General features: G+C 43.0%; 2 protein-coding genes across 2 annotated transcripts in view; both read left to right on the top strand.

The window, feature by feature from the left end:
- Positions 1–2,223: 2,223 nt before the first annotated feature.
- LOC311141209 (cyclin-dependent kinase 7) lies at positions 2,224–10,041 on the top strand. The gene is made up of 12 exons (XM_084176469.1): positions 2,224–2,316; positions 2,710–2,769; positions 4,020–4,053; positions 4,299–4,366; positions 4,655–4,723; positions 6,532–6,642; positions 7,428–7,546; positions 7,663–7,762; positions 8,125–8,211; positions 8,383–8,532; positions 8,793–8,937; positions 9,580–10,041. The coding sequence occupies exons 1-12, from the start codon at positions 2,251–2,253 to the stop codon at positions 9,606–9,608; spliced, it is 1,038 nt and encodes a 345-aa protein (XP_084032595.1). The 5' UTR covers positions 2,224–2,250; the 3' UTR covers positions 9,609–10,041.
- A 3,926-nt stretch (positions 10,042–13,967) lies between these two features.
- Positions 13,968–26,128, top strand: part of LOC311141111 (serine incorporator 5-like) — a 43,225-nt gene continuing 31,064 nt past the window's right edge. The window contains exon 1 of the mRNA XM_084176375.1: positions 13,968–14,095. Within this exon, the coding sequence (XP_084032501.1) occupies positions 14,069–14,095 (27 nt within the window). The 5' untranslated portion in view covers positions 13,968–14,068. The remainder of the gene's footprint in view (positions 14,096–26,128) is intronic.

The raw sequence follows: 26,128 nt of genomic DNA on the forward strand, positions 1-26,128 counted from the left end.
CTCTGTAACTGTTTTAAAGTCACCATTGGCCTCATGGTAAAATCCCTGAGCGGTTTCTGTCATCTGAGTTAGGAAGGACACCTGTATCTTTGTAGTGACTGGGTGTATTGATACACCATTCAAAGTGTAACTTCACCATGCTCAAAGGGATATTCAATGTCAGCTTTTTTAATCTTTTTTTTAAAATCTACCAATAGGTGCCCTTCTTTGTGAGGCATTAGAAAACCTCCCTGGTCTTTGTGGTTGAATCTGTGTTTGAAATTCACTGCTCGACTGAGAGACCTTACTGATAATTGTATGTGTGGGGTACAGAGATCAGGTAGTCATTCAAAAATCCTGTTAAACACTATTATTGCACACAGAGTGAGACCATGCAACTTATCGTGTGACTTGTTAAGCACATTTTTACTACTGAACTTTTTTAGACTTGCCATAACAAATGGGTTGAATACTTATTGACGCAAGACATTTCTGCTTTTCATTTTTTATTAATTTGTACAAATTTCGAAAAAAAACTAATTTATCCACTTTGACATTATGGGGTATTGTGTGTAGGCCAGTGACAACAACATTTCAATTTAATCCATTTTAAATTCAGGCTGTAACACAACAAAATGTGGAAAAAGTCAAGCGATGTCAATACTTTCTAAATGCACTGTATGCTTGTTCAAAGTTTGGAATTTCAGTTGATTATTTTAGCGCCCCCCTTGGGCCAATCAGTGTAAATGCCGGATCTCTATGGCAAGATGCATCATTCACCCAAGTTTTGTCAAAATCGGGCCAGTGCTGTCTGAGATATTGAGTGTGACTAAAGAACATACAAATTAAGGTATGGACAGGATAGCCCTTGATCATGACTCTCAGTTCCATTACACATAAGAGTCATTGGACGAAGGAGTTTTGTTAAGAGCTGAGATGCTTGGTCTGAACATTAACACGCATCGCTTGCGGTACGGTTTTGGAAGCATAAGGACCTTATCTTTCATATCAGCGAGAAATAATTTTCTAAAAACAAAAGGTTAAATTGGTACACACCTTTATGGGGTTAACCCCTTATTTTTGGCACTAAACAGTCTAAACCCGGTCTAAGCCGGGGGAGGGCGAATTGGCTCTGGAAGCCAAAACAGCCAAATACTGCATCTAAAACGTGAATCAATTCTCAATTGCGGTACGGTTCTAGAAACATAAATCCCTCTACTTTCATATCACATGAAAATATTTTCACAACAGAAAAATACACCGGTTTTAACACAGTTGCAGCCACAATTTTTCATTGACATCTTCTTTGTACAGTCCTCCTGTAGCTCAGTTGGTAGAGCATGGCGCTTGCAATGCCAGGGTTGTGGGTTCGATTCCCACGGGGGTCAGTATGAAAAATAAGCTCTGGATAAGAGTGTCTGTAAAATGTAAATGTGTCTGTCTTCCGTTTACACACAGGTGTTCTGAGACTCAGCTAGCTAATAAGCACAGGTAGTCCACTCTGTTTTCTGTAAACAAGCGCTGTGATATGGAAATATGGCCTTGTGGGAACCTTAAAAACATGTCAAAAAAGTTACAAATGTTTCCTGATCTTACTTATATCTCTCAGATATAGGACAGGCACTTCAGATCAAACTTCCTTTGGATTTTTGAGGGGGACTATCTGTTGTTCCATGTAGTGAATCTGTTATTTAATGCGTTTGTATGGGCTAATAGCAGTAAAGCCAAATACACATTTTTATCAAATATTTTTGATATATATTTTTTGATACTTCAAGGGGTCTTAAAATTCAAAATCAAATAGCAAAAAGATCCTTGGTATGACCTTCTTAAAACAATTCCATATAGCTTAGTAGAACCCCCTCCCCCGGTTTAGACAGAGTTTAGATGTATTTAAACAGAACATGTAAGGTCCTTGGACTAAGGAGTAACGTTACACTTCTTTAGTCCAATAATGGGCTAGGACAGATACAGATCCACAGTCCCCTCCCCGATTTCATCGTGTGGGACAATAATTTGCCATACTACAAGTGCTTTTCTCCTTTTGACAAAAGGGCATAGAATGTCTCCAAACCTGTCGTTGCTCTTTGTTTTGGGGGTTAGATCATAAAATCATGTCGATATAAGTAAGAGTCTTCAGGTTAATAGTAACCAACAGATGACGCTGTTGGTCAAAAATCAACTCTCAACACGATGATTGTTTCACCCGGAAATACTTATGGACATTTAACAAAGCCGGAAGTTGGAGAAATTACAGTTTAAATTGCGATCATGGCGCTTGATGTAAAGTCCCGAGCAAAAAGATATGAAAAACTAGATTTTCTGGGGGAGGGTCAGGTAATGAGAAACAGTGTTCTCTTGCCAATGTAGTGTTTTGCGTATGAGCCGCTTTGTTTAGATTAGCGCTTTATAGATTCAAAGAAAACTAAAGCTATATTGCTAGCTGCAACGTTATACTATCCTAGCTAGCTAGCAGCACAATGAGCTAGCCATGGCATGAGTTGTAAAACGTTGCCGGTTTATGCAAAGGCAACACCTTCAAAATCACAGCAATTTAAAAGCCTTCTGATGATAGCTTGTATTAACTAACTAGCAGTAATTAATTAGCTAATGTGTTTGTTGACTAGCTAGCTACATTTATCTGCTTGTGTTACTTTTGAAGTTGATGGTAACGTTAGTTTCACTCTGTTTTACTTACCAACGAATGTTGTTCTTCCTGCCTTCCCACAGTTTGCCACTGTTTACAAAGCCAGGGACAAGACCAACGACACGATAGTTGCCATCAAGAAGGTAAAGCCCCTAAGATCTGGGATGAATGGTTCAGGCTCGAAAAATTGCATCCTTAAAGAGGGGAAAGGGAGATCTAATTTGGTTTTGCTTGACAGGATGGTCTCCGTGGTGCATCTAGCATTTCGTGAGGGTCTTAGGGGCCAAGCCGACTTTCTTTATCCTCCTGAGGTTGAAGATGCGCTGTTGCGCTTTCTTCACAACACTGTCTGTGTGAATGGACCATTTCAGGTCGTCAGTGATGTGCACGCCGAGGAATTTGAAGCTTTTCACCCTCTCTGCTATGGCCCTGTCAATCTGGATGGGGGCGTACTCTCTGCTGTCTCCTGAAGTCCCTGTTCAGCTTCTTCGTTTTGTTGAGGGAGAGGTTATTTTCCTGGCATCGCTCCGCCAGGGCTCTCACCTCCTCCCTGTAGGCTGTCTCGTCGTTGTTGGTACTCAGGCCTACCACTGTTGTGTCGTCAGCAAACTTGATGATTGAGTTGGCGATGTGCGTGGCCATGCAACCATGGGTGAACAGGGAGTACAGGAGGAGACTGAGCACGCACCCCTGTAGGGCCCCCTTGTTCCGGATCAGCGTGGCGGTGGTGTTGTTGCCTATCTTCACCACCTGGGGTTGGCCCCTCAGGAAGTCCAGGACCTAGTTGCACAGGGCGGGGTTCAGATCCAGGGCACCATACGGTAATCGCCCTCTGGGCCACCATAATCATAACATTTTTCAACTGGTCGTTCAGTACAGTACCGTTTCCGTTAAATTCAACATTGCACACCGTTCTGTCATACTGAACGCACACCTGATTCAAAGGGTGTGTGACAGATTTCAAAACGCTTCCCCAATAGTGAGCCGAGAGGATACACTTGTGCTTCCTCGGTAGGAGGAGGTGGTCAAGGAGGACACTCCTCCGTTTGCTTATTAACCAATTGACACTCCTACATATGGCTTCCAGTTTCCTGGTCACGGAGGAGGATAGGACAGACTTTTTCCCAATTGAGAATCTCCCAAAGTACATTGCCAGCAGCAGCTCTTTTTTCTGCATAAGGTTTTTGTGTAGGCCTTGTGTAGGGTATAATCTGGGGGCTGGGGAGAACAGGATGCTAAGGACACACTATGCAAATGAGCTACGTCCAGGATTACACCATGCAATTTATGCCATTCATCATGAAACTGTTGATTCATATCCACACTTTAAAACTATGGTGGTTTGATTTGATTATAATGTACACTATTAAGTGTGTGCTGTTTCTCCTGGCAGATCAAAGTTGGACACAGAACAGAGGCTAAAGATGGTGAGTGTCTGTCTGTCCGCGCACCCTAGTACTGGAGCTTCAGAGTGGTTTAGGTTCAAACTTATGTATGGGGTGGTTTCCTTGATACAGATAAACCTTAGTCCTGGACTAAAAAGCAAGCTCAGTGGAGAATCTCCATTAAAACTGTTTTTTTTGTCCAGAATTAGGCTTAATCTTTGGGAAACCAACCCATGAAGTTTGATTCAGAATATTTTTCTCATGTTTGTTGATCATGTATCTCTCAGGCATCAACAGGACAGCCCTACGAGAGATTAAACTACTGCAGGAGTTAAGTCACCCAAACATTATTGGGGTAAGAATCAAACTAAACTCCTACTGTTTAAATGGAAACTTTCAGTAGTAATATTAATGCTTTCCTGGTAGAGCATTGAATCAGTTTCATCATCAGTTGCATTTATGATCATTTAGAGCTCCTTTGGATATTATTCCTAACCAAAGCATCCTTTATAAACTATCTTAATTATCTTGCTCACCATCACCTTTACTGTGAAATTGTGTAATGTTCTCAAAGAAAGCACAACATCATGTACAGTATTTCCCTACATTTACATCAACGTGTGTCCATGTCTCTGTTTCTCAGCTGCTTGATGCATTCGGGCACAAATCCAACATCAGCTTGGTGTTTGACTACATGGAGACAGATCTGGAGGTAAGACTGAGCTTCAGGTTTTGGTCATATTGGGCCGGTTTCATGGACACAGATTAAGCCTAGTCCTGGACTAAAAAGCTTGCTTAATGGAGAATCGCCACTGAAATAGCTTTTTAGACCATAAGCATGTTTCCATCCACACCATAGTCACACCATATAAAAATAAATCACGACAGCTGTGATGGAAACAGGACGTTTCGGTACAATTTTATAAATTGTTCGTTCGACATGGTGGGATCTTTTTGTGTCTGTAAAATGAAATGTGTGAGAAATGGCGGTGGAAACGCCTTTTATGCGCAAATGTTTATATAATAACCATCATATCAAAGTAAATTTGGGAGTCTCGCGATGATATGTGTGTGGTCCTCCCACTAAGACTCTGGGAAAAACATGCAGTTTATTACAGATTAAATAAATTATGATGAACTTCACAGGGTGGTGAAAGTGCACGGTGATGAGCTTGATGCTCCTTTCCAATAAATATTTAGGGTCTTATTCTGGTGACATGATGATCGATGCTTGACTGCCGTTTGACAAATATAAATATTCTCGCTCTTATCCATAATAATCTCATCATGTAGACTAGCCTACCTGTATCTGCAAGCTGTTGGCTAGAGCTTACGTGCCAAGACCAGAGTAGGCACATTTGCTATTTAAAGCAACCGTTTTTGTGACAGAACTGTTGGTAGAGTTGAAAATGCGATGGAAACACATTGAACTTTCAATTTTTATATGGTACATGAAAACGTAAGTGAAAAAAAGTACATTTTGCATGCAGTATGTCATCACACACTGATTTTTATCCGCAGCAAGTCAGTTTGGTGGAAACACACCACTGGTTGGAAAATGCACATATTTTCTTTATGCGGTTTTTAGAATATTTGCATGAAATCTGTCGCCAATTGAATGGAAACCTAGCTCATGACTAGGATTAATCTGTGTCCAGGAAACTGGCATTGTAAATGCTGACATTCACGGCTGTATTCTAAAAGTGGCTTTGGACACTAGAGGCCACTACAGGGATACGCCATTTATCTCTCCAGAGAGAGGAGAGGGCAGTACTTGGGCCTCATGGGTTAATACATAGTATGAAGATCCTTTTGGATATGCGAGAGGGTCCCTTTACAGACTGGTACTCTGTTCATTCTGTTAGCTCTCTGTGATGTCCTCCCTGAGGCACAGATGGGTTCAGTCAAACTGAACATCAAAGACTGCCCAGAGAGAACCAGAGAGAGGGAGCAGCCTGAGAGCTATGGTATTAGTTGGTTTCTATCTCTGAGGAGTTCTGTAGGGCCAGCTCTGGCCCTGGGGGACATCTCTCTCTCTCAGCCATCCCCATTTCTCTCTCCATCTCTCCTTGCCTCGATTTTCTATTTACTCTGTATTTATGGGAGTCTGTGCCTGCCGGATGGCTTCAGATGAGTGCCCAGTTTCACTGCCGATACCTCAAACTCAGGTAGAGAGCAGGAAAACAGACCCCCTTAGAGCCATAATGAAGTATTGATAGCTGCTCTTAAATAATCAATACCACTCTCCCCTCAGCTCTCAAGATGATCTAATGACCATTATCAGATCATAGACAGACAGAGAAAGCTCACAGAGGACTGAAATATGAGGAGGATTTGATAGCCTGACTACATATAGAGATGTTGAGCTGAAATTATTTTCTGATATCTGTTGTCAGATCATCTTGTACTTTCCTGAGAGGCGTTTTGTTGTCTGTGAACCTGCAGCCCTGGAGTTAAGAAAGGGGGTTGTAGACTATTGAGACTGACACCCCTGGTCTAACTCCCTTTCCTATGTTCTAGGTGATCATTAAAGATACCAGTCTGGTTCTGACTCCAGCCAACATCAAAGCCTTCATAGTGATGACTCTACAGGGCCTGGAGTACATGCACCACCACTGGGTCCTGCACAGGGTAGGTTAACACATACACACTTCCTCAAAGCACGCTCGTACAATACACACCCTCTCATAGGTGCCTGTGTGAGGTAATGTTAGGGGCGGTAGACTGAACTTCAGGGGGAAAAAAAAAATATATATATATATATATATATATATATATACTGAACAAAAATATAAACGCAACATGCAACAATTTCAAAGATGTTACTGTTCATATAAGGAAAGCAGTCAATATAAATGAATTCATTAGGCCCTAATCTATGGATATGGATTTCACATGACTGTGCAGTGGCGCCTACTGGGGAGCCAGGCCCAGCCAATCGGAATGAGTTTTTCCCCCACATAAAGGCTTTATTACAGAAATAAATACTCTTCAGCACCCACCCCCCTCAGACAATCCAGCAGTTGAAGAAGCCGGATGTGGAGGTCCTGGGTTGGCGTGGTTACATGTGGTCTGTGGTTGTGAGGCCTTTTGGACATAATGCCAAATTCTCTAAAATGACGTTGGAGGCGACTTATGGTAGAGAAATGAAAATGAAATTCTCTGGCAACAGTTCTGGTGGACATTCCTGCAGTCAGCATGCCAATTGCTCGCTCCCTCAACTTGTGGCATTGTGTTGTGTGACAAAACTGCACATTTTAGTGGCTTTTTATTGCCCCCCAGCACAAGGTGCACCTGTGTAAAGATCATGCTGTTTAATCAGCTTCTTGATATGCCACACCTGTCAGGTGGATTGATTATCTTGTCAAAGGAAAATTTGTATTTGCTCCATAGTAAAATACTGTGTCTGTGTGTAGGATCTGAAGCCCAATAACCTGCTGCTGGATGAGAATGGTGTGTTGAAGCTGGCTGATTTTGGTTTGGCTAAAGCCTTCGGCAGCCCTAACAGAATCTACACTCACCAGGTAGTCACCAGGTAGGTGTCACTCTCAAACTCAATTTCAAAGCTTTTATTGTCCATTTAGTAAAAATTACATTAAAATAAATGTAATGTGTCACTGTGTTTGTGATGCAATGTTTGCGCTCTCTCAGGTGGTATCGTTCTCCAGAGTTGTTGTTCGGAGCCAGGATGTATGGGGTGGGCGTCGACATGTGGGCTGTGGGCTGCATCCTTGCAGAGCTCCTCTTAAGGGTACACTCACACACCACATAAGCTCAGTCCAATTTAAACATTGAGACGAGACAAAACTGGACAATTTGTCTGGATAAAGGTACAAAAACCCTGTGAAACTAGGCAGCTCAGATTAATTGAACTTTGTTCTGAAATTGTCTTGTCTCATGGTGACTTTTTGATCAAGACTGAGCATTAATGTTCGACATAACTGTATTGTCAGACACACACCTTTCTGTACACCCACTATTTGCATCCCAAATGGAACCCTATTCCCTATATAGTGTACTACTTTTGTCCAGGGCCCATAGGAATATGTTGTCATTTGGGACTTAGCCCATGCTCGATACATGTTTGTGGTGTAACACCCTGTCTCTCTCCAGTTACCCTTCCTAGCAGGAGACTCGGATCTGGACCAGCTGAGTAAGATCTTTGAAGCTCTGGGTACTCCTACAGACAGCACCTGGCCTGTGAGTCTGTCTTTTCTGTGTCTGCATGTGTGGTTATGTAAGACCAAGCATCTGCTTTAAAATACCTGGTCCCTCAATACTAAATTGTGGATCTAAATAATGCCTTCATGTCTCTATCTAACTCTGTGCTTCTCTGTCTCTCTCCGTCTCTCTCTCTCTCTCTGTCTCTAGGGGATGAGTAGTCTACCTGACTATGTGTCGTTTAAGTTGTTTCCTGGTACTCCTCTGGAACACATCTTCAGTGCTGCAGGAGACGACCTCTTAGAGCTACTACAGGGTCTATTCACCTTCAACCCCTCCACACGCCTTACAGCTACACAGGTATGCTGGTGTGCTGTGGCACTCGGTGTCTTTCACAAGTTCCTTAGTTTTTAGCATAGTTGTATTACCCTGCGTATTATATGCATCCCTAATGGCATCCTATTCCCTATATAGTGCACTACTATTGTTTTGACCAGAGCCCTATGGGGAATAGGGTGTCAATTGTGACACTGCCTTAGTTGGGCTTCACTCTGTGAATATTCAGTGCTGTTTCTCCTAGCTCTAAAGCCCCCCCCCCCCATTCTACCCCCTGTCTCCAGGCTCTAAAGATGAGATACTTCAGTAACAGACCAGGTCCGACCCCCGGGGCCCAGCTGCCCCGGCCCAACTCCTCAGCAGAGGCTCTCAAAGAGAAGGAGAACCTCACCATCGGAATCAAGAGGAAACGAGATGGACTGGAGACAAGTAAATAACCCCCCTCACCAGTGGAGTCAATAGCACAGACATCATTATTCCATCATACATGGTTGTGTTTGACATTGGGAAATATTATTCTGCTTGCTTATTTAAACTGATGGTTTGGCTTGTACAATGGATTCAAGGACTGGTTTCTAGATTTGGTGGGGCCAGCAAGGGACCCTCCCGTTCCTAGAATGCATACATATTTTTGGACTGTGACCATGTTATCAGAAATACCCTCATCAATTAAAAACACGTAATCTCACACACTGTCAGAGGAACATGCTTTTACTCGCATAGAGCTGGAATCCCATTAGATTCAGAGGCCAGTAATTAAAAGGGTGTCGGCGGTAAAATGACTGCTATAGCAACCCAGGACTAGAACACACACACACACACACACACACAGTTGAAAGGGTGGTGGCAGGACATTTTACTGCAACAGAAGCCGTGTTACTGGGAGGAAACCGTGTGTTACTGGGAGGTTCAAAGCGGTGGTTTAAGAACTATTTAGGTCGACTGGGCTGTATATTATAATACGCTGAGCTATATTTAAAAAGAGGCTCTGGGTGCTGAAATCTGAATTTAGTTGTTAGCAGATGGTGCGTGTATACGTTCATTAAAGCAATGGTTGTTTTTCCTTTTCAGGCACCATAAAGAAGAAACTGATACTGTGAGAGGGGGGATTTGCTTCGGTGGAGCAACATGACCACTCCTGCTGTTGAACTCCCAGAGTGGTTCATTGGACTAGGTAGAAGTTTCCCCTAACCAGTGGTCCAGGGTCATTATTTTTTTTACATTTGGTGTTAGGTCATGTGATCCTAGATCTGTGGTTAGGGACAACTACTTATGCCTCCAGTGCGGCCCATTGTGGTCTAATGGTCCAGCTGTGAAAACCTCCAGTGTGGTCTAGAACAGTGGTTCTGAATATTCTTCATTGCAACAATGATTTCTGAGCTCTGTAAGAGCCTGGTAGAGCAGAACTATTTATGTGACAGAAGAGGAAAAACAGCAACACTTGGTTTTCGTTATGATTCATTTCATAGATTTAGTTTTATTTGTTTATTTTTTGTGTAAGTGATGTAGGATAATAAATAATTCTGTCTGAGATTATGCTCTTGTTCATTTGGTTGACAACTCTGAATTAATGTGACACCTCAACTCTTAGCTAACTCGCATTACAAAGAAAGCTATTATAAAGGTTCACATTTGATACCATTATTTTTTTCATGAATTTAATGAAAACAGTTATTGGAAAATGTTTGTGGAATGTCAAATATGGAATAAAAAATATATATTGAATCGAATATTAGGAAGGAACTTATGTTTGGGAATCCTCATGTCACCTTTCCCACTCTGGTTTGTGTTGGCATTCACCCCACATGGAGGGCAGTGCCCTTACTGCTCTGAATGATTACACTACCATCCACCCACTACATAAACAGAGACTGAATCCTGATAAAGGTATAAAGAATTAACCTTTTCACGCGGTGTGTGTGTGTGTGAGGAAAACAAATAAACACTATATATACAAAAGTATGTGGACAGCCCTTCAAATTAGTGGAATCGGTTATTTCACCCACACCCGTTGCTGACAGGTGTATCAAATCGAGCACACAGCCATTCAATCTCCATAAACAAACATTTGTAGTAGAATGGCCTTACTGAAGAGCTCAGTGACTTTCAATGTGGCCCCGTCATAGGATGCCACCTTTCCAACAAGTCAGTTCTGCCCTGCTAGAGCTGCCCTGGTCAACTGTAAGTGCTGTTATTGTGAAGTGGCAACAACTGCTCAGCCGCGAAGTGGTAGGCCACACAAGCTCACAGAACAAGACTGGCGATTGTTGAAGCGCGTAGCGCGTAAAGATTGTCTGTCCTCGGTTGCAACATTCACTACCGAGTTCCAAACTGCCTCTGGAAGCAACGTCAGCACAATAACTGTTCCTCGGGAGCTTCATGAAATGGGTTTCCATGGCTGAGCAGCCGCACATAAATCTAAGATCACCATGCGCAATGCCACGCGTCGGCTGGAGTGGTGTAAAGCTCGCCGCCATTGGACTCTGGAGCAGTGGAAATGTGTTCTCTTGAGTGATGAGTCACGCTTCACAATCTGGCAGTCCGACGGACAAATCTGGGTTTGGCGGATGCCAGGAGAATGCTACCATAGTGCTAACTGTAAAGTTTGGTGGAGGCGGAATAATGGTCTGGGGCTGTTTTTCATGGTTCGGCCTAGGTCCCTTAGTTCCAGTGAAGGGAAATTTTAATGCTAAAGCATGCAATGGCATTCTAGATGATTCTGTGCTTCCAACTTTGTGGCAACAGTTTGGGGAAGGCCCTTTCCAGTTTCAGCATGACAATGCCCCCGTGCACAAAGCGAGGTCCATACAGAAATGGTTTGTCGCGATTGGTGTGGAAGAACTTAACTGACCTGCACAGAGCCCTGACCTCAACCCCATTTAACACCTTTGGGATGAATTGGAGCGCCGACTGCGAGCCAGGCCTAATCGTCCAACATCAGTGCACGACCTCACTAATGCTCTTGTGGCTGAATGGAAGCAAGTCCCCGCAGCAATGTTCCAACATCTAGTGGAAAGCCTTCCCAGAAGAGTGGAGGATGTTACAGCAGCAAAGGGGGGACCAACTCCATATTAATGCTTATGATTTTGGAATGAGATGTTCGACGAGCAGGTGTCCACATACTTTTGGTCATGTTGTGTGTATATAATAGAAAACAAAAATTACACACAGTTTAGTCTGTGCAATGAATACCCAACCAAAGAGAGAGAATCTTGCAAAGGAAGGTGTGTGTATGTGTGTACAGAAATATGGAATGAGCAAACCCTGCCCACCCTGGGGCACCGTAACATGCAAAATAAACTTGCCCATTGTGTGTGTGTGTGGGAGGGTGGGAGAATGTGTGTGGGAGGGTGGGAGAATGTGTGTGACAAGGAGACAAAATGCCTCCAGGGCAGACAGGGTGGCCCAGTTCAGCTCCAGTCTGACACCAGTGTACCACCACCAGCGCTGTATGTCAATAGTCTAAAGTGGCCTCCTGTTCCCTAGGGCTGGGAAATGCCACGGACCTCACGATACGATGATATTACAATACTTAGGTGCTGATATGATATGTATTGTGATTCTCACGATTCGATGTTCCAAACACATTGCTCACCATGTCTGCTGCAAAGGGACAAGAGAGAGCCATGAGAAAACAAGTTTTGATCAACCATGGAAATAAAAGTGCTGAAAACATGTTGGCTCACCATTTTAAAAAGAAGGTGGATAACAAACTAGAGAAAGAGAAAAGTGTTTTGGCACAGGTACCGCCGACTAGCGCTAGCTAATGTTACCTACTATTTTTGGGGGGGAGAATCGATACTTGGAGTCATAAAATGTATATAATATAATCAAAAATATTATTGCGATACTCTGTATACATTTCCCCCATCACTACTGTCCCCTCTAATCTGTCCAGACTGATCTGACACAGCCTGACAAGTGAGGGCAGATCTCATGACAGGCTCAGTTAGTCTCTCTCGCCAGATTCAGGGCACTCAGCACTCCACAGAGGTTGTGATAGGAGACTACCTTTTAGCTGTCCCCTGTCCAGTTGTGTCAGAACAGAGCATGTCAAAAGCTGCCATCCTCTACACCTGTACCGTAGTGAGGCCCTTGTTGCCTTTCACCCATCCAATGCTGTTGGATCAGTGATTGTTATCTCAATGAAAAGGAAGGAAAGACATCTTATTGGAGTATTGGAGCAGGACTCAGTCCAGACAAGTTCGGTCCAGACGACAGAGAACCGTTTGGATCATGGGGCTCATGGTTGAGGTGAGGGCGAGCTGATGCCCCACAATACAATACAGCACTTGAACAGCAGAGCAGAGAAACAATGGCCGTGTGTGGCGGCCCAGCCTGGAGAAATGACAGGGTCCTGTGTGTGTGTGTGAATGGATGGTGTGTGTGATGGCGGCGGCAGATGACACACACAGCAGTTGTACACAGGCCAGTTATCAGCTCACACTGGGATAACAGAATCACTCCAAGAATAGTTATGCGAGCCATTGTTAAGGGCTACATTGCTCATTCTGTGAAAGAATGCACATGGGCAGTGTTTGACTCAAGATCAAATGCCTGCTCCCTTATCTGACTTTGACTTCAATATCACATGATATTGGTTCTTGGCATCACATGATATGAAAAGAAATATAAATATTATGTTAAATTAAATAAACGCCCAGGCTTCCCTGTACCAGATTAATTCCAAGGACAGAGTAGGAAAAGGTTGCCTGTGTGAGTGGGCTCAGATATGCCATTCTGTATCCATGTGAAGGTCCTCTTAGTCCACACACAGATACACACACACACACACACTGAGTGAAAAAAATCATCCCTTCTCTAAACATTCCTCCCTGTATCTTGTTTGCGTTTCTCTGTGGAAAAGAAAGAGAGAAAAGTCTGAGAAGATGAAGTCAGTGTCATCACCCAGGTTCCGGCTAATAGCCAAGTTGTTGAAGCTGAGAACTGAAGTTTCATTGTCTGTCACTATGGTGACTACAGTGATAGTCTCACTATGGAACATTATGAAAACCCAACGTCAGAATCAGTAACACTTCTGTAACAACACACTGTTTTTACAAAAGGATTTCACTGTGACTGTACGACATTTCTAATCCATAATATAACAGTTTATTGACCAACTATCATGAATGGAAACTATATGAACCTAGAACAATGTGACTAAAACGGAAGTGAGAAATAAATAAAAGAAGAAAATGCAATTAATATTATAAATGAAATGTGCCATTGTCATAGTATCTTCTTTGTCGTATTACCTGTTTATAACGCTTCATAGTGATTTATTACACAGTATCTCTGCTATGGCATCTTACTTGCTTTGAGTCACGCTCTAGTGGTTTTTGTCTGTGCAATGAGTGGTTCAGCAGCTGCCTGTAGCAAGTAACGCCATCACGGTAAAAACAGTGGGAGGAGAGAGGGGGCGAGAAAGAGAGAGACTGGGAAGAGTGGTACACACGTACTGTCGCCACGGTCGTTGTAAGTAGAACTCTACGAGAGAACGTCCGGACTGGAAAAGTGGGCTACATTCTGAAAGGGTATTTTTGACCACCGTAACAAGATGTGTACTCCGTGCTGTATAGGGCAGGTGAGTAATAATAAGCAAGAGTGTTCACTGATGTCGGAATATTAGTCGGCACGTTTATGTAAAAACCTCCGGCATCAGCTAACGTTATAGATAGCGATCCCTCTTTTGCTAACAATTTAAACTCCAGCATAATGTGTAGTTTACATTTGATGGACAATGTCGACATGTAGTGATTTTTGTTTTATTCTTAATTTCAATTTGTATTGAAGGTTGAAATTCATTTCTATATTTTATTAAATGTGTATGTGTGTGTGTCTTCCAACGGTTGGCTAAAAGCTAGCTAGCTATTCCTAGCGGATGACCACGAAGATAATCTAGCCAGCCAGTTTCCCTAAAATGTATACAAAGTAACGTTAGCGCACAATGCATCTGCAAAGCTGTTGTGATTTGTATCGGAAGCGAGTCTGTAACATTTGTGTAAACTGGCACATGTTTTGCTGGTGTTACCGATGTCAGTTCGACTGTAAATAATGTATTGTTGAACTGTTTATCATGCATTGACGGCGTGAGTGACACAAATTTGGGTTATGTGCCTAAATGTGCCGCTCAGGCTACCTCTGCAAACATAGTCTAGCCTTTGTGTTTGGCTTGGTCCAATTTGTTTTTTGAATTGATCTCACAGTTTTCCAGTGACGTAATGCTGTGTGCTTCTAATGGTTTTGGCAGGTCTTGTCTCTTCTTTCCCATTGGAATGGTGTCTGCTTGACTAGCAGTATTGAGCTTAATCCAATATACCTCACTTATTCACTTAGTATTTAGGGTAGGGATGTCCCAAGGATCGTGTCTACACTTGACACTTACATGCGACTTCTGCTATCAGAATACGAAGGTCGCATTCAAAAGACAGGTCTATATGCACAAAAGTTGCATTGTGGTCTGATTGTGTTCAGATCTGGCTGACCACTTCAGGAGGTGGTCAGGGACGCATTGTGTGAGGATTTCTCATCAGTCTGGACGCAATCAGGCTACTGAAAGCACATACAGTACAGAAAATGTGTGTTTTGGGAGCGAGAGGCACCTTCTTTAACCTTTTTTAAATTAAAAAGCTCTGACGAAGGCCTTGAGGCTGATACGTAAAGCTTAATAAAGAGCAGTGATACTAGCTAGAGCAGTGTGCGGGTTTCTTCTTTTTTCTCTTCATTAAACATTGGAGGAAATGCGTTCCTAGCCTGTGAGGAATGTGTTTGCTGGCTTCATAAATGCTAGCCAGCTAGCTTATTAGGATATTTTTTTGTTTGCTAACCTTTTTGCAATCCCTTTAGCTTTGCTAGCTAGCTTGCAGGCTAGTTACAGTGGTTAGCTGGCTAGTTAGCTACAGTAGATGGCTACTGCCATCAAGTTGTTGTTGTGTTATTATCAGATTTAGCCTGTTCCACCGTTTGCAGAATGCATACTGGCATTTCAATATAGCGCGGGAAAAGGGAATCCGGACACTCCATGATCAGAATACAAAAGCTGCATGAACTGTCAAGTCTAGACACGATACCCTAGGTGTAGACGCATGACGTGTTCGGAATTCCATGATCAGAACTCCATGATCAGAATACAAAAGCTGCATGAACTGTCAAGTCTAGAGACGGCTCCTTTTTGTGTGTGTGTGTGTGGTTATTTTACCCCCTTTTTGTGGTATCCAGTTGGTAGTAGTTACAGTCCCATCGCTGCAACCCCCGTACGGACACGGGAGAGACGAAGGTCGAGAGTCATGCATCCTCCGAAACACAACCCAACCGAGCCACACTACTTATTGACACAGTGCCCGCTTAACCCGGAAGCCAGCCGCACCAATGTGTCGGAGGAAACACCGTACACCTGGCGACCGAGTCAGCGTGCACTGCGCCCAGCCCGCCACAGGGGTCACTATAGCGCGATGGGACAAGGACATCCCTGCCGGCCAAACCCTCCCCTACCCTGGGCCAATTGTGCGCCGCCCCCATGGGTCTCCCGGTCGCGGCCGGCTACGACAGAGCCTGGGTTCGAACCAGGATCTCTAGTGGCACAGCTAACACTGCGATGCAGTGCCTTAGACCACTGCACCACTCGGGAGGCTAGAGACAGCTACTTGAGGATGATATGGCCAAGCCGTTAGGTGACGAGCAGAGCTTCTATGGCTGAAAAGGTTTCAAGTGCAGAAATCAAACAAACCAACCAAAAGTCCACTAACACATATAGTTAAACATGACTTAATGTTGAGGTATTTGAGAAAATGTGTCATCCAAGCAGGGATACAGAAAGCTTCTATGTCCCATGGAGTAGGACTAGAGTTCTTGGCATTGTTCCATTGAGGAGGAGTGTATCAGGGGCCTGGGCTGATCCTTACTGCCTGCTAGTCTAACCACACTGAATAGGTTCTCCTCCAGAGGAATTTAATTACAGGGACACACCCCTCATCCAGTGCAGTCAGGGACATCCCTTCAGCCCACTCAATGAAGAAAGGAATGAAAGGAAATGAGGGGTGGTGTGTGTGTGTGTGTGTGTGTGTGTGTGTGTGTGTGTGTGTGTGGCTGAGATTTGCAGGAAATTAAGCACAAACACTTTAGTCAACATTGTCCTGCTGCACAGGCCATATGCTAATCCTGTCACTGACCCCTATTAGCTTTGTCCCTGTCAACGTGTGTGTGTGTGTGCGTGTGTATTTGTGTTTGTTTTGACTGTGTGTCTGTCTTACTTGTGTGTGTGGTCTGCAGGTGGTCTGTTAATTTCCTCCTTGGTTGAACGTGGGGGTCTGGCTGTTTGGATTAGATTAGTGTCGGAGCGAAACGGGCCAGAGCTTGGCAGAAGAAGGCCAGACAGTGGTGTAGATGGACGGGGAGAGAAGTAGTCTGGGACAGGAGAATCAGGACCAGGGAGGTGTCTCTGATAGGTGCAGCAGGAACTCTGACCTACATTGGAAACATAACAGTATGGTGACAAACACAGCAGTGAGAGGTCACACACTGACTCAGCATACACCTGTCCTGCAGTACTAGTCTGGCAGACACACATACACACACCTGCAGCTGACTAACATAAACATCCAGTAGCTGTCTGTCACTCCAGGCCTGCCACATGGCCATACTCTGCATTCAGAGTGGGGCCATGTGGCCCTTTATAGTAGAGGTCAGGCCTTGGGCAGGGAGATCTGACCCTGGAACAGTGGCATAAGGTTTCCTTCTGAACCAACGTGGCTAAGTAAACAAAGCCATAGTGTGGATATGTACAGTGCCTTGCAAAAGTATTCATCCCCCTTGGCGTTTTTCCTATTTTGTTGCATTACAACCTGTAATTTAAATTGATTTTTATTTGGATTTCATGTAATGGAAATGCACAAAATATTCCAAATTGGTGAAGTGAAATGAAAAAAATAACTTGTTTAAAAAAATTCTAAAAAATAAATAACTGAAAAGTGGGAGAACACAGACGAACATATGTATTCACCCCCTTTGCTATGAAGCCCCTAAATAAGATCTGGTGCAACCAATTACTTTCAGAAGTCACATAATTAGTTAAATAAAGTCCACCTGTGTGCAATCTAAGTGTCACATGATCTGTCACATGATCTCAGTATATATACACCTGTTCTGAAACATTTACATTTTAGTCATTTAGCAGACGCTCTTATCCAGAGTGCATACATATATATATATTTTTTTCATACTGGCCCCCCGTGGCCCCAGAGTCTGCAACACCTCTAAGCAAGGGGCACCACCAAGCAAGCTGCACCATGAGACCAAGGAGCTCTCCAAACAGGTCAGGGACAAAGTTGTGGAGAAGTACAGATCAGGGTTGGGTTATAAAAAAAATATCTGAAACTTTGACCATCCCAGGGAGCACTGTTAAATCCATTATTAAAAAATGGAAAGAATATGGCACCACAACAAACCTGCCAAGAGAGGGCCGCCCACCAAAACTTACGGACCAGGCAAGGAGGGCATTAATCAGAGAGGAAACAAAGAGACCAAATATAACCCTGAAGGAGCTGCAAAGCTCCACAGCAGAGATTGGAGTATCTGTCCATAGGACCACTTTAAGCCGTACACTCCACAAAGCTGGGCTTTACGGAAGAGTGGCCAGAAAAAGCCATTGCTTAAAGAAAAAAATAAGCAAGCACGTTTGGTGCTCGCCAAAATGCATGTGGGAGACTCCCCAAACATATGGAAGAAGGTACTCTGGTCAGATGAGACTAAAATTGAGCTTTTTGGCCATCAAGGAAAACGCTATGTCTGGCGCAAACCCAACACCTTTCATCACCCCGAGAACACCATCCCCACAGTTAATCATGGTGGTGGCAGCATCATGCTGTGGGGATGTTTTTCATCGGCAGGGACTGGGAAACTGGTCAGAATTGAAGGAATGATGGATGACGCTAACTACAGGGAAATTATTGAGGGAAACCTGTTTCAGTCTTCCAGAGATTTGAGACTGGGACGGAGGTTCACCTTCCAGCAGGACAATGACCCTAAGCATACTGCTAAAGCAACACTCAAGTGGTTTAAGGGGAAACATTTAAATGTATTGGAATGGCTTAGTCAAAGCCCAGACCTTAATCCAATTGAGAATCTGTGGTATGACTTAAAGATTGCTGTATACCAGCGGAACCCATCCAACTTGAAGGAGCTGGAGCAGTTTTTTCTTGAAGAATGGGCAAAAATCCCAGTGGCTAGATGTACCAAGCTTATAGAGACATACCCCAAGAGACTTGCAGCTGTAATTGCTGCAAAAAGTGACTACAAAGTATTGACTTTGGGGGGGGTGAATAGTTATGCACGCTCAAGTTTTCTGTTTTTTTGTCTTGTTTCTGTTTTGTTTCACAAGAAGAAATAGTTTGCATCTTCAAAGTGGTAGGCATGTTGTGTAAATTAAATGATACAAGCCCCCAAAAAATCCATTTTCATTCCAGGTTGTAAGGTAACAAAATACAGTTGAAGTCGGAAGTTTACATACACTTAGGTTGGACTCATTAAAACTCGTTTTTCAACCACTCCACAAATTTATTTTTAACAAACTATAGTTTTGGCAAGTCAGTTAGGACATCTACTTTGTGCATGACACAAGTAATCTTTCCAACAATTGTTTACAGACAGATTATTTCACTTATAATTCACTGTATCACAATTCCAGTGGGTCAGAAGTTTACATACACTAAGTTGACTGTGCCTTTAAACAGCTTGGAAAATTCCAGAAAATGATGTCATGGCTTTAGAAGCTTCTGATAGGCTAATTGACATCATTTGAGTCAATTGGAGGTGTATCTGTGGATGTATTTCAAGGCCTACCTTCAAACTCAGTGCCTCTTTGCTTGACATCATGGAAAAATGAAAAGAAATCAGCCAAGACCTCATAAAAAAATTGTACTGGTTCATCCTTGGGAGCAATTTCCAAACGCCTGAAGGTACCACGTTCATCTGTACAAACAATAGTACGCAAGTATAAACACCATGGGACCACGCTGCCGTCATACCGCTCAGGAAAGAGACGCGTTCTGTCTCCTAGAGATGAACGTATTTTGGTGCGAGAAGTGCAAATCAATCCCAGAACAACAGCGAAGGACCTTGTGAAGATGCTGGAGGAAACAGGTACAAAAGTATCTACTGTAAAACCAGTCTTATATCGACATAACCTGAAAGGCCGCTCAACAAGGAAGAAGCCATTGCTCCAAAACCGCCATAAAAAAGCCAGACTACGATTTGCAACTGCACATGGGGACAAAGATCGTACTTTTTGGAGAAATGTCCTCTGGTCTGATGAAACAAAAATAGAACTGTTTGGACATAATGACCATCGTTATGTTCGGAGGAAAAAGGGGGTTACTTGCAAGCCAAAGAACCCCATCACAACCGTGAAGCACGGGGGTGGCAGCATCATGCTGTGTGGGTGCTTTGCTGCAGGAGGGACTGGTGCACTTCACAAAATAGATGGCATCATGAGGAAGGAAAATGATGTGGATATATTGAAGCAACATCTCAAGACATCAGTCAGGAAGTTTGGTCGCAAATGAGTCTTCCAAATGGACAATGACCCCAAGCATACTTACAAAGTTGTGGCAAAATGGCTTAAGGACAACAAAGTCAAGGTATTGCAGTGGCCATCACAAAGTCCTGACCTCAATCCTATAGAAAATGTGTGGGCGGAACTGAAAAAGTGTGTGCGAGCAAGGAGGCCTACAAACCTGACTCAGTTACACCAGCTCTGTCAGGAGGAATGGGCCAAATTTCACCCAACTTATTGTGGGAAGCTTGTGGAAGGCTACCCGAAACGTTTGACCCAAGTTAAACGATTTAAAGGCAATGCTACCAAATACTAATTGAGTGTATGTAAACTTCTGACCCACTGGGAATGTGATGAAAGAAATAAAAGCTGAAAGAAATCATTCTCTCTACTATTATTCTGACATTTCACATTCTTAAAATAAAGTGGTGATCCTAACTGACCTAAGACAGGGAATTTTTACTAGGATTAAATGTCAGGAATTGTGAAAAAATTAGTTTAAATGTACAGTGGGGGAAAAAAGTATTTAGTCAGCCACCAATTGTGCAAGTTCTCCCACTTAAAAAGATGAGAGTGGCCTGTAATTTTCATCATAGGTACACGTCAACTATGACAGACAAAATGAGAAAAAAAAATCCAGAAAATCACATTGTAGGATTTTTTATGAATTTATTTGCAAATTATGGTGGAAAATAAGTATTTGGTCAATAACAAAAGTTTCTCAATACTTTGTTATATACCCTTTGTTGGCAATGACACAGGTCAAACGTTTTCTGTAAGTCTTCACAAGGTTTTCACACACTGTTGCTGGTATTTTGGCCCATTCCTCCATGCAGATCTCCTCTAGAGCAGTGATGTTTTGGGGCTGTCGCTGGGCAACACGGACTTTCAACTCACTCCAAAGATTTTCTATGGGGTTGAGATCTGGAGACTGACTAGGCCACTCCAGGACCTTGAAATGCTTCTTACGAAGCCACTCCTTCGTTGCCCGGGCGGTGTGTTTGGGATCATTGTCATGCTGAAAGACCCAGCCACGTTTCATCTTCAATGCCCTTGCTGATGGAAGGAGGTTTTCACTCAAAATCTCACGATACATGGCCCCATTCATTCTTTCCTTTACACGGATCAGTCGTCCTGGTCCCTTTGCAGAAAAACAGCCCCAAAGCATGATGTTTCCACCCCCATGCTTCACAGTAGGTATGGTGTTCTTTGGATGCAACTCAGCATTCTTTGTCCTCCAAACACGACGAGTTGAGTTTTTACCAAAAAGTTATATTTTGGTTTCATCTGACCATATGACATTCTCCCAATCCTCTTCTGGATCATCCAAATGCACTCTAGCAAACTTCAGACGGGCCTGGACATGTACTGGCTTAAGCAGGGGGACACGTATGGCACTGCAGGATTTGAGTCCCTGGCGGCGTAGTGTGTTACTGATGGAAGGCCTTGTTACTTTGGTCCCAGCTCTCTGCAGGTCATTCACTAGGTCCCCCCGTGTGGTTCTGGGATTTTTGCTCACCGTTCTTGTGATAATTTTGACCCCACGGGGTGAGATCTTGCGTGGAGCCCCAGATCGAGGGAGATTATCAGTGGTCTTGTATGTCTTCCATTTCCTAATAATTGCTCCCACAGTTGATTTATTCAAACCAAGCTGCTTACCTTATTGCAGATTCAGTCTTCCCAGCCTGGTGCAGGTCTACAATTTTGTTTCTGGTGTCCTTTGACAGCTCTTTGGTCTTGGCCATAGTGGAGTTTGGAGTGTGACTGTTTGAGGTTGTGGACAGGTGTCTTTTATACTGATAACAAGTTCAAACAGGTGCCATTAATACAGGTAATGAGTGGAGGACAGAGGAGCCTCTTAAAGAAGAAGTTACAGGTCTGTGAGAGCCAGAAATCTTGCTTGTTTGTAGGTGACCAAATACTTATTTTCCACCATAATTTGCAAATAAATTCATTAAAAATCCTACAATGTGATTTTCTGGAGAAAAAAATTCTAAATTTGTCTGTCATAGTTGACGTGTACCTATGATGAAAATTACAGGCCTCTCTCATCTTTTTAAGTGGGAGAACTTGCACAATTGGTGGCTGACTAAATACTTTTTTCCCCCACTGTATTTGGCTAAGGTGTATGTAAACTCCCGACTTCAACTGTAGGAAAAATGCCAAGTGGGGTGAATACTTTAGGAAACAACACGTGCAGTGTTTCAAAACCCCTCTGGCTGTGAACACAGACGAACACAGACTTCCATAGGAGGAGGGGAGACTTGAGATGAGCCCTTGATCAAAACCCAGGACATTGTGGTCTTTGATTGTCTTGTCCTGTACCAGGTGTAGCCATTAGAAGACTAGAGTCTGGTTTAGGCTACGATGAGAGCATAGAGTTGTGGTTGGGAGTAGGACTATGTCTGGAGCTAGTTTCCCTACTTTAGTTTAATGTGTGTTTATGTTTGGATGTTTATTTATCATCTCTCCGGCTGCACTGAGGGTCCGCGTGTAGAGAGGGTAGTATGATGAAACCCAGTGAAATGCCTGTCTGCTTGATGGTAACGGATGAGAGAGAGAGAGAGAGGGAGAAAGAGAGAGAGGGAGAGAAGGAGTGAGAGAGAGATGTAGGCACCTGAGCTGAGCCATAAGGGAGACTAGGCATCTACCACCCCACTATCAGATTAGGGGGGCAATGTAGCCAATGTTTTTTGTCTCCCCACTTTGGTTCCGAAATCACCATCACCCACTAATTAACTGGTCATTTTTGCAGATGAAGTATTTGAGCTAATAATGTATCAATATTTATAGTTTACAAATGAGCTATGATATAGCTAATGAATATATAGCACAACTTTGGATTTCACCCCCATCTCCAAATCGAATGGTCTTCTCCTCTTGCTTCTGCTATGTAGTACACTTCGCTAAAAGTGACCAAATACAGTACACTGATTGTTTAAAGCAAAACTACCAAAACTATTGCTGATGGTGAACCTGAACAATCAAAATAAAATATATTGTAAACCCCGTTCAGCAGGTATAGCCAGATGAGAGTTGTGTCTCAGGTAGCTTACTTTTATTCCAGTAAAACACAATTTTCAACAGTGCATAGATATCAATAACCTAGCAAATTACATAGGTTGTCACTCAACGAATAAAGCCTAATATCACTCAAACCATTTTAGTATTTGAATCCTGAAGGTGCCGCGCAGATGTGCAAGATCAGGAACAGGCCAAATATTATAATTTTTTGCCTCAGCTTCATGTTGAATCCACTCTTCCACTGTTGGTAGCAGTCGTAATTGTAAAAGTGATGCCCACATGTGACTGAAGCTCCCCTGACCCAGTCCACCCGAAGCGGTAGGACTTCCCATCTAGCTACTCGCATTTCGACCAAACATGCATGCCAGTAAACAGTGCACTGCCACCACCACCAGTTCTTCTCTTGACGTCAAAGCCACAATGTATTGTTGCTGTATTCGTTTTTGATAAATGAAGTGTATACTTTTTTTATTATTATAAACTTTTGCATAAATACTGTTTAGATGGAATATCATCAATCTAAATTGTTAGATTTGTGGAAATATATCATGCAACCTTCCCTTTAAACATTTGAATCGGGGACGATGCATATCTGGGAATCGTTACATCCCTATAACCCACAGATTCAGCCAGCACATGAAGAGAGACTGCATGGTTGCATAATGCATAGGCATACATGTGTTTGATAATTGATATCCATCTCAGATGAAAAAAGCTGCTACACATTGAAGTTTGGCATATAACTAGAGGTATTCCATTGTCTATAACACAATTATTAGCAAGATGCTTTATCTGTGTGGTTGTATCGGAGGTAAAGGTATACATGGCTGTGTAGCACTGTGTTAAGACTGGACCACATTCTTCCACTGTGTACTGTCTGTCTGTCCGTCTGTGCCTCTGTGGGTGACTCTTGGGTTGCTCAACATCCCCTTTGTCCCTTTCTCTCTCTTTCTCTCTTCCTTTATATCCCTGTCTTTGTTTAGCGTAACCAGGGGCTGTATTTACCCCGTTAAGGAGTTGTTAAACCTGTGTGTCAGTGTGTAGGAAACAGTGCAGGGATATATTTCTGCACTGTGCATGCAGCTGCCTAGCTATAGAGAAAATAGAGCTGCCGTCAGTCAGGGGAGAAAGCGGCACAGGTCAACTCTACACTATACTAGCCCTAGCCCTGGCTCCTAACTCTGTGGGCCCATGTGTGTGTGTCTAGGCATGCGTGTGTTTGTGTGTGTGCCTCAGTCTTCTGTCTTTGTCTTCCTGAGTTTCTGTATGTGGCCATATCCTCTCTTGTTCTCTCTGCAGACACAAAGCGAGGGAGGGAGAGGGTCATAGCCACGGGAAGTGGTTTGGGGGTGGGGGTGCTGCAAATGTTTTCGCCAACGGCATGTTGTGTTCAGATACAGTTCTGCAACAACCCTGAGTCAGCAGCATCACAATGACGCTCCAGCTGTCCCTGTCCTGATTTGCCGGTGTTGTGTTCTGCTTATTGTTTCACCGTCTGGGTTTGACCTAGTTCTGCAGAGTGTTTGTATGTGTGTGTGTGCTCTCCACCATCTGTTGTTCTTATCTCAGTCCTGTACTGGTATCTCATAGTGTTTGAGTCTAAATGCAGTGTGTACAATGAGTATACAAAACATTATGAACACCTGCTCTTTCCAAGACATAGGCTGACCAGTTGAATCCAGGTGAAAGCTATGATCCCTTATTGATGTCACTTGTTGTCCCCGAGTGGCGCAGTGGTCTAAGGCACTGCATCGCAGTGCTAGCTGTGCCACTAGAGATCCTGGTTCGAATCCAGGCTCTGTCGCAACGCCAGGATTGTGGGTTCGATTCCCACGGGGGGGCCAGTATGAAAAAAGATATATAAAAAATACATAATAATGTATGCACTAACTGTAAGTCGCTCTGGATAAGGGCGTCTGCTAAATGACTAAAATGTAAATGTTATATATACAGTACCAGTCAAAGGTTTGGACACACCTACTCATTCCAGGGTTTTTCTTTATTTTTACTATTTTCTACATTGTAGAATAATAGTGAAGACATCAAAACTATGAAATAACACATATGGAAAATCATGTAGTAACCAAGAAAGTAATCTGTCCTTTGGTCTGATGAGTCCAAATTTGAGATTTGTGGTTCCAACCGCCGTGTTTTTGTGAGACGCAGAGTAGTTGAACGGATGATCCCCGCATGTGTGGTTCCCACCGTGATGGAGTGCTGCATCAGATGACCTGGCTTCCACAATCACCCGACCTCAACCCAATTGAGATGGTTTGGGATGAATTGGACCACAGAGTGAAGGAAAAGCAGCCAACAAGTGCTCAGCATATGTGGGAACTCCTTCAAGACTGTTGGAAAAGCATTCCTCATGAAGCTGGTAGAGAGAATGCCAAGAGTGTGCAAAGCTGTCATCAAGGCAAAGGGTGGCTATTTGAAAAATCTCAAATAACAAATATATTTTGATTTGTTTAACAGTTTTTTTGGTTACTACATGATTCCATGTGTGTCTTCACTATTATTCTACAAAGTAAAACATTTTTAAAAATAAAGAAAAACCCTTGAATGAGTAGGTGTGTCCAAACCTTTGACTGGTAGTATTTATATAAAAATATATTTTTTGTAATTAGATTTTTTTTTAATGGTATTGAAAATCATACGGTCGGTATTTCAAAATACCCCGGTATACGGTATAAACGGTATATTGCCCAAGCCTAGTTTTGATGTATTTCTAATACCTTTTAAGATTTTGTCTGCTAGATGTTTTTTTAGACCTCTTTTCTATCTGTTTGACCAGAAATCAAAGCATTTGCCTATTCCCAATTTTTTAAATGGAAAATAGTGGAAAAAGTTATATATGCCTTAATTTCTTAAAAAATATATACAGTGATCCCTCGCCACTTCGCGGTTCACTTATCGCGGATTCGCTATTTCGCGGATTTTCATAATGCATTTTTTTTTTTTTTTTGGTGCATTGTGCTCTGCATTCTGATTCGCTAAAAACTCACTCCCGCTTCTTGTATCAAAACATGCTACGAATTGTGCTAT

Source organism: Coregonus lavaretus (assembly GCF_964263955.1).
Source record: "Coregonus lavaretus genome assembly, chromosome: 14".
Classification (NCBI taxonomy): domain Eukaryota; kingdom Metazoa; phylum Chordata; class Actinopteri; order Salmoniformes; family Salmonidae; genus Coregonus; species Coregonus lavaretus.

Excerpts from the sequence above, each read along its gene's own strand:
- LOC311141209 (XM_084176469.1), top strand. The coding sequence starts at position 2,251 with ATGGCGCTTGATGTAAAGTCCCGAGCAAAAAGATATGAAAAACTAGAT. Across the intron at positions 2,770-4,019 it reads CGATAGTTGCCATCAAGAAG|ATCAAAGTTGGACACAGAAC; the intron begins GTAAAGCCCCTA and ends TTCTCCTGGCAG. Across the intron at positions 7,763-8,124 it reads TTGCAGAGCTCCTCTTAAGG|TTACCCTTCCTAGCAGGAGA; the intron begins GTACACTCACAC and ends GTCTCTCTCCAG.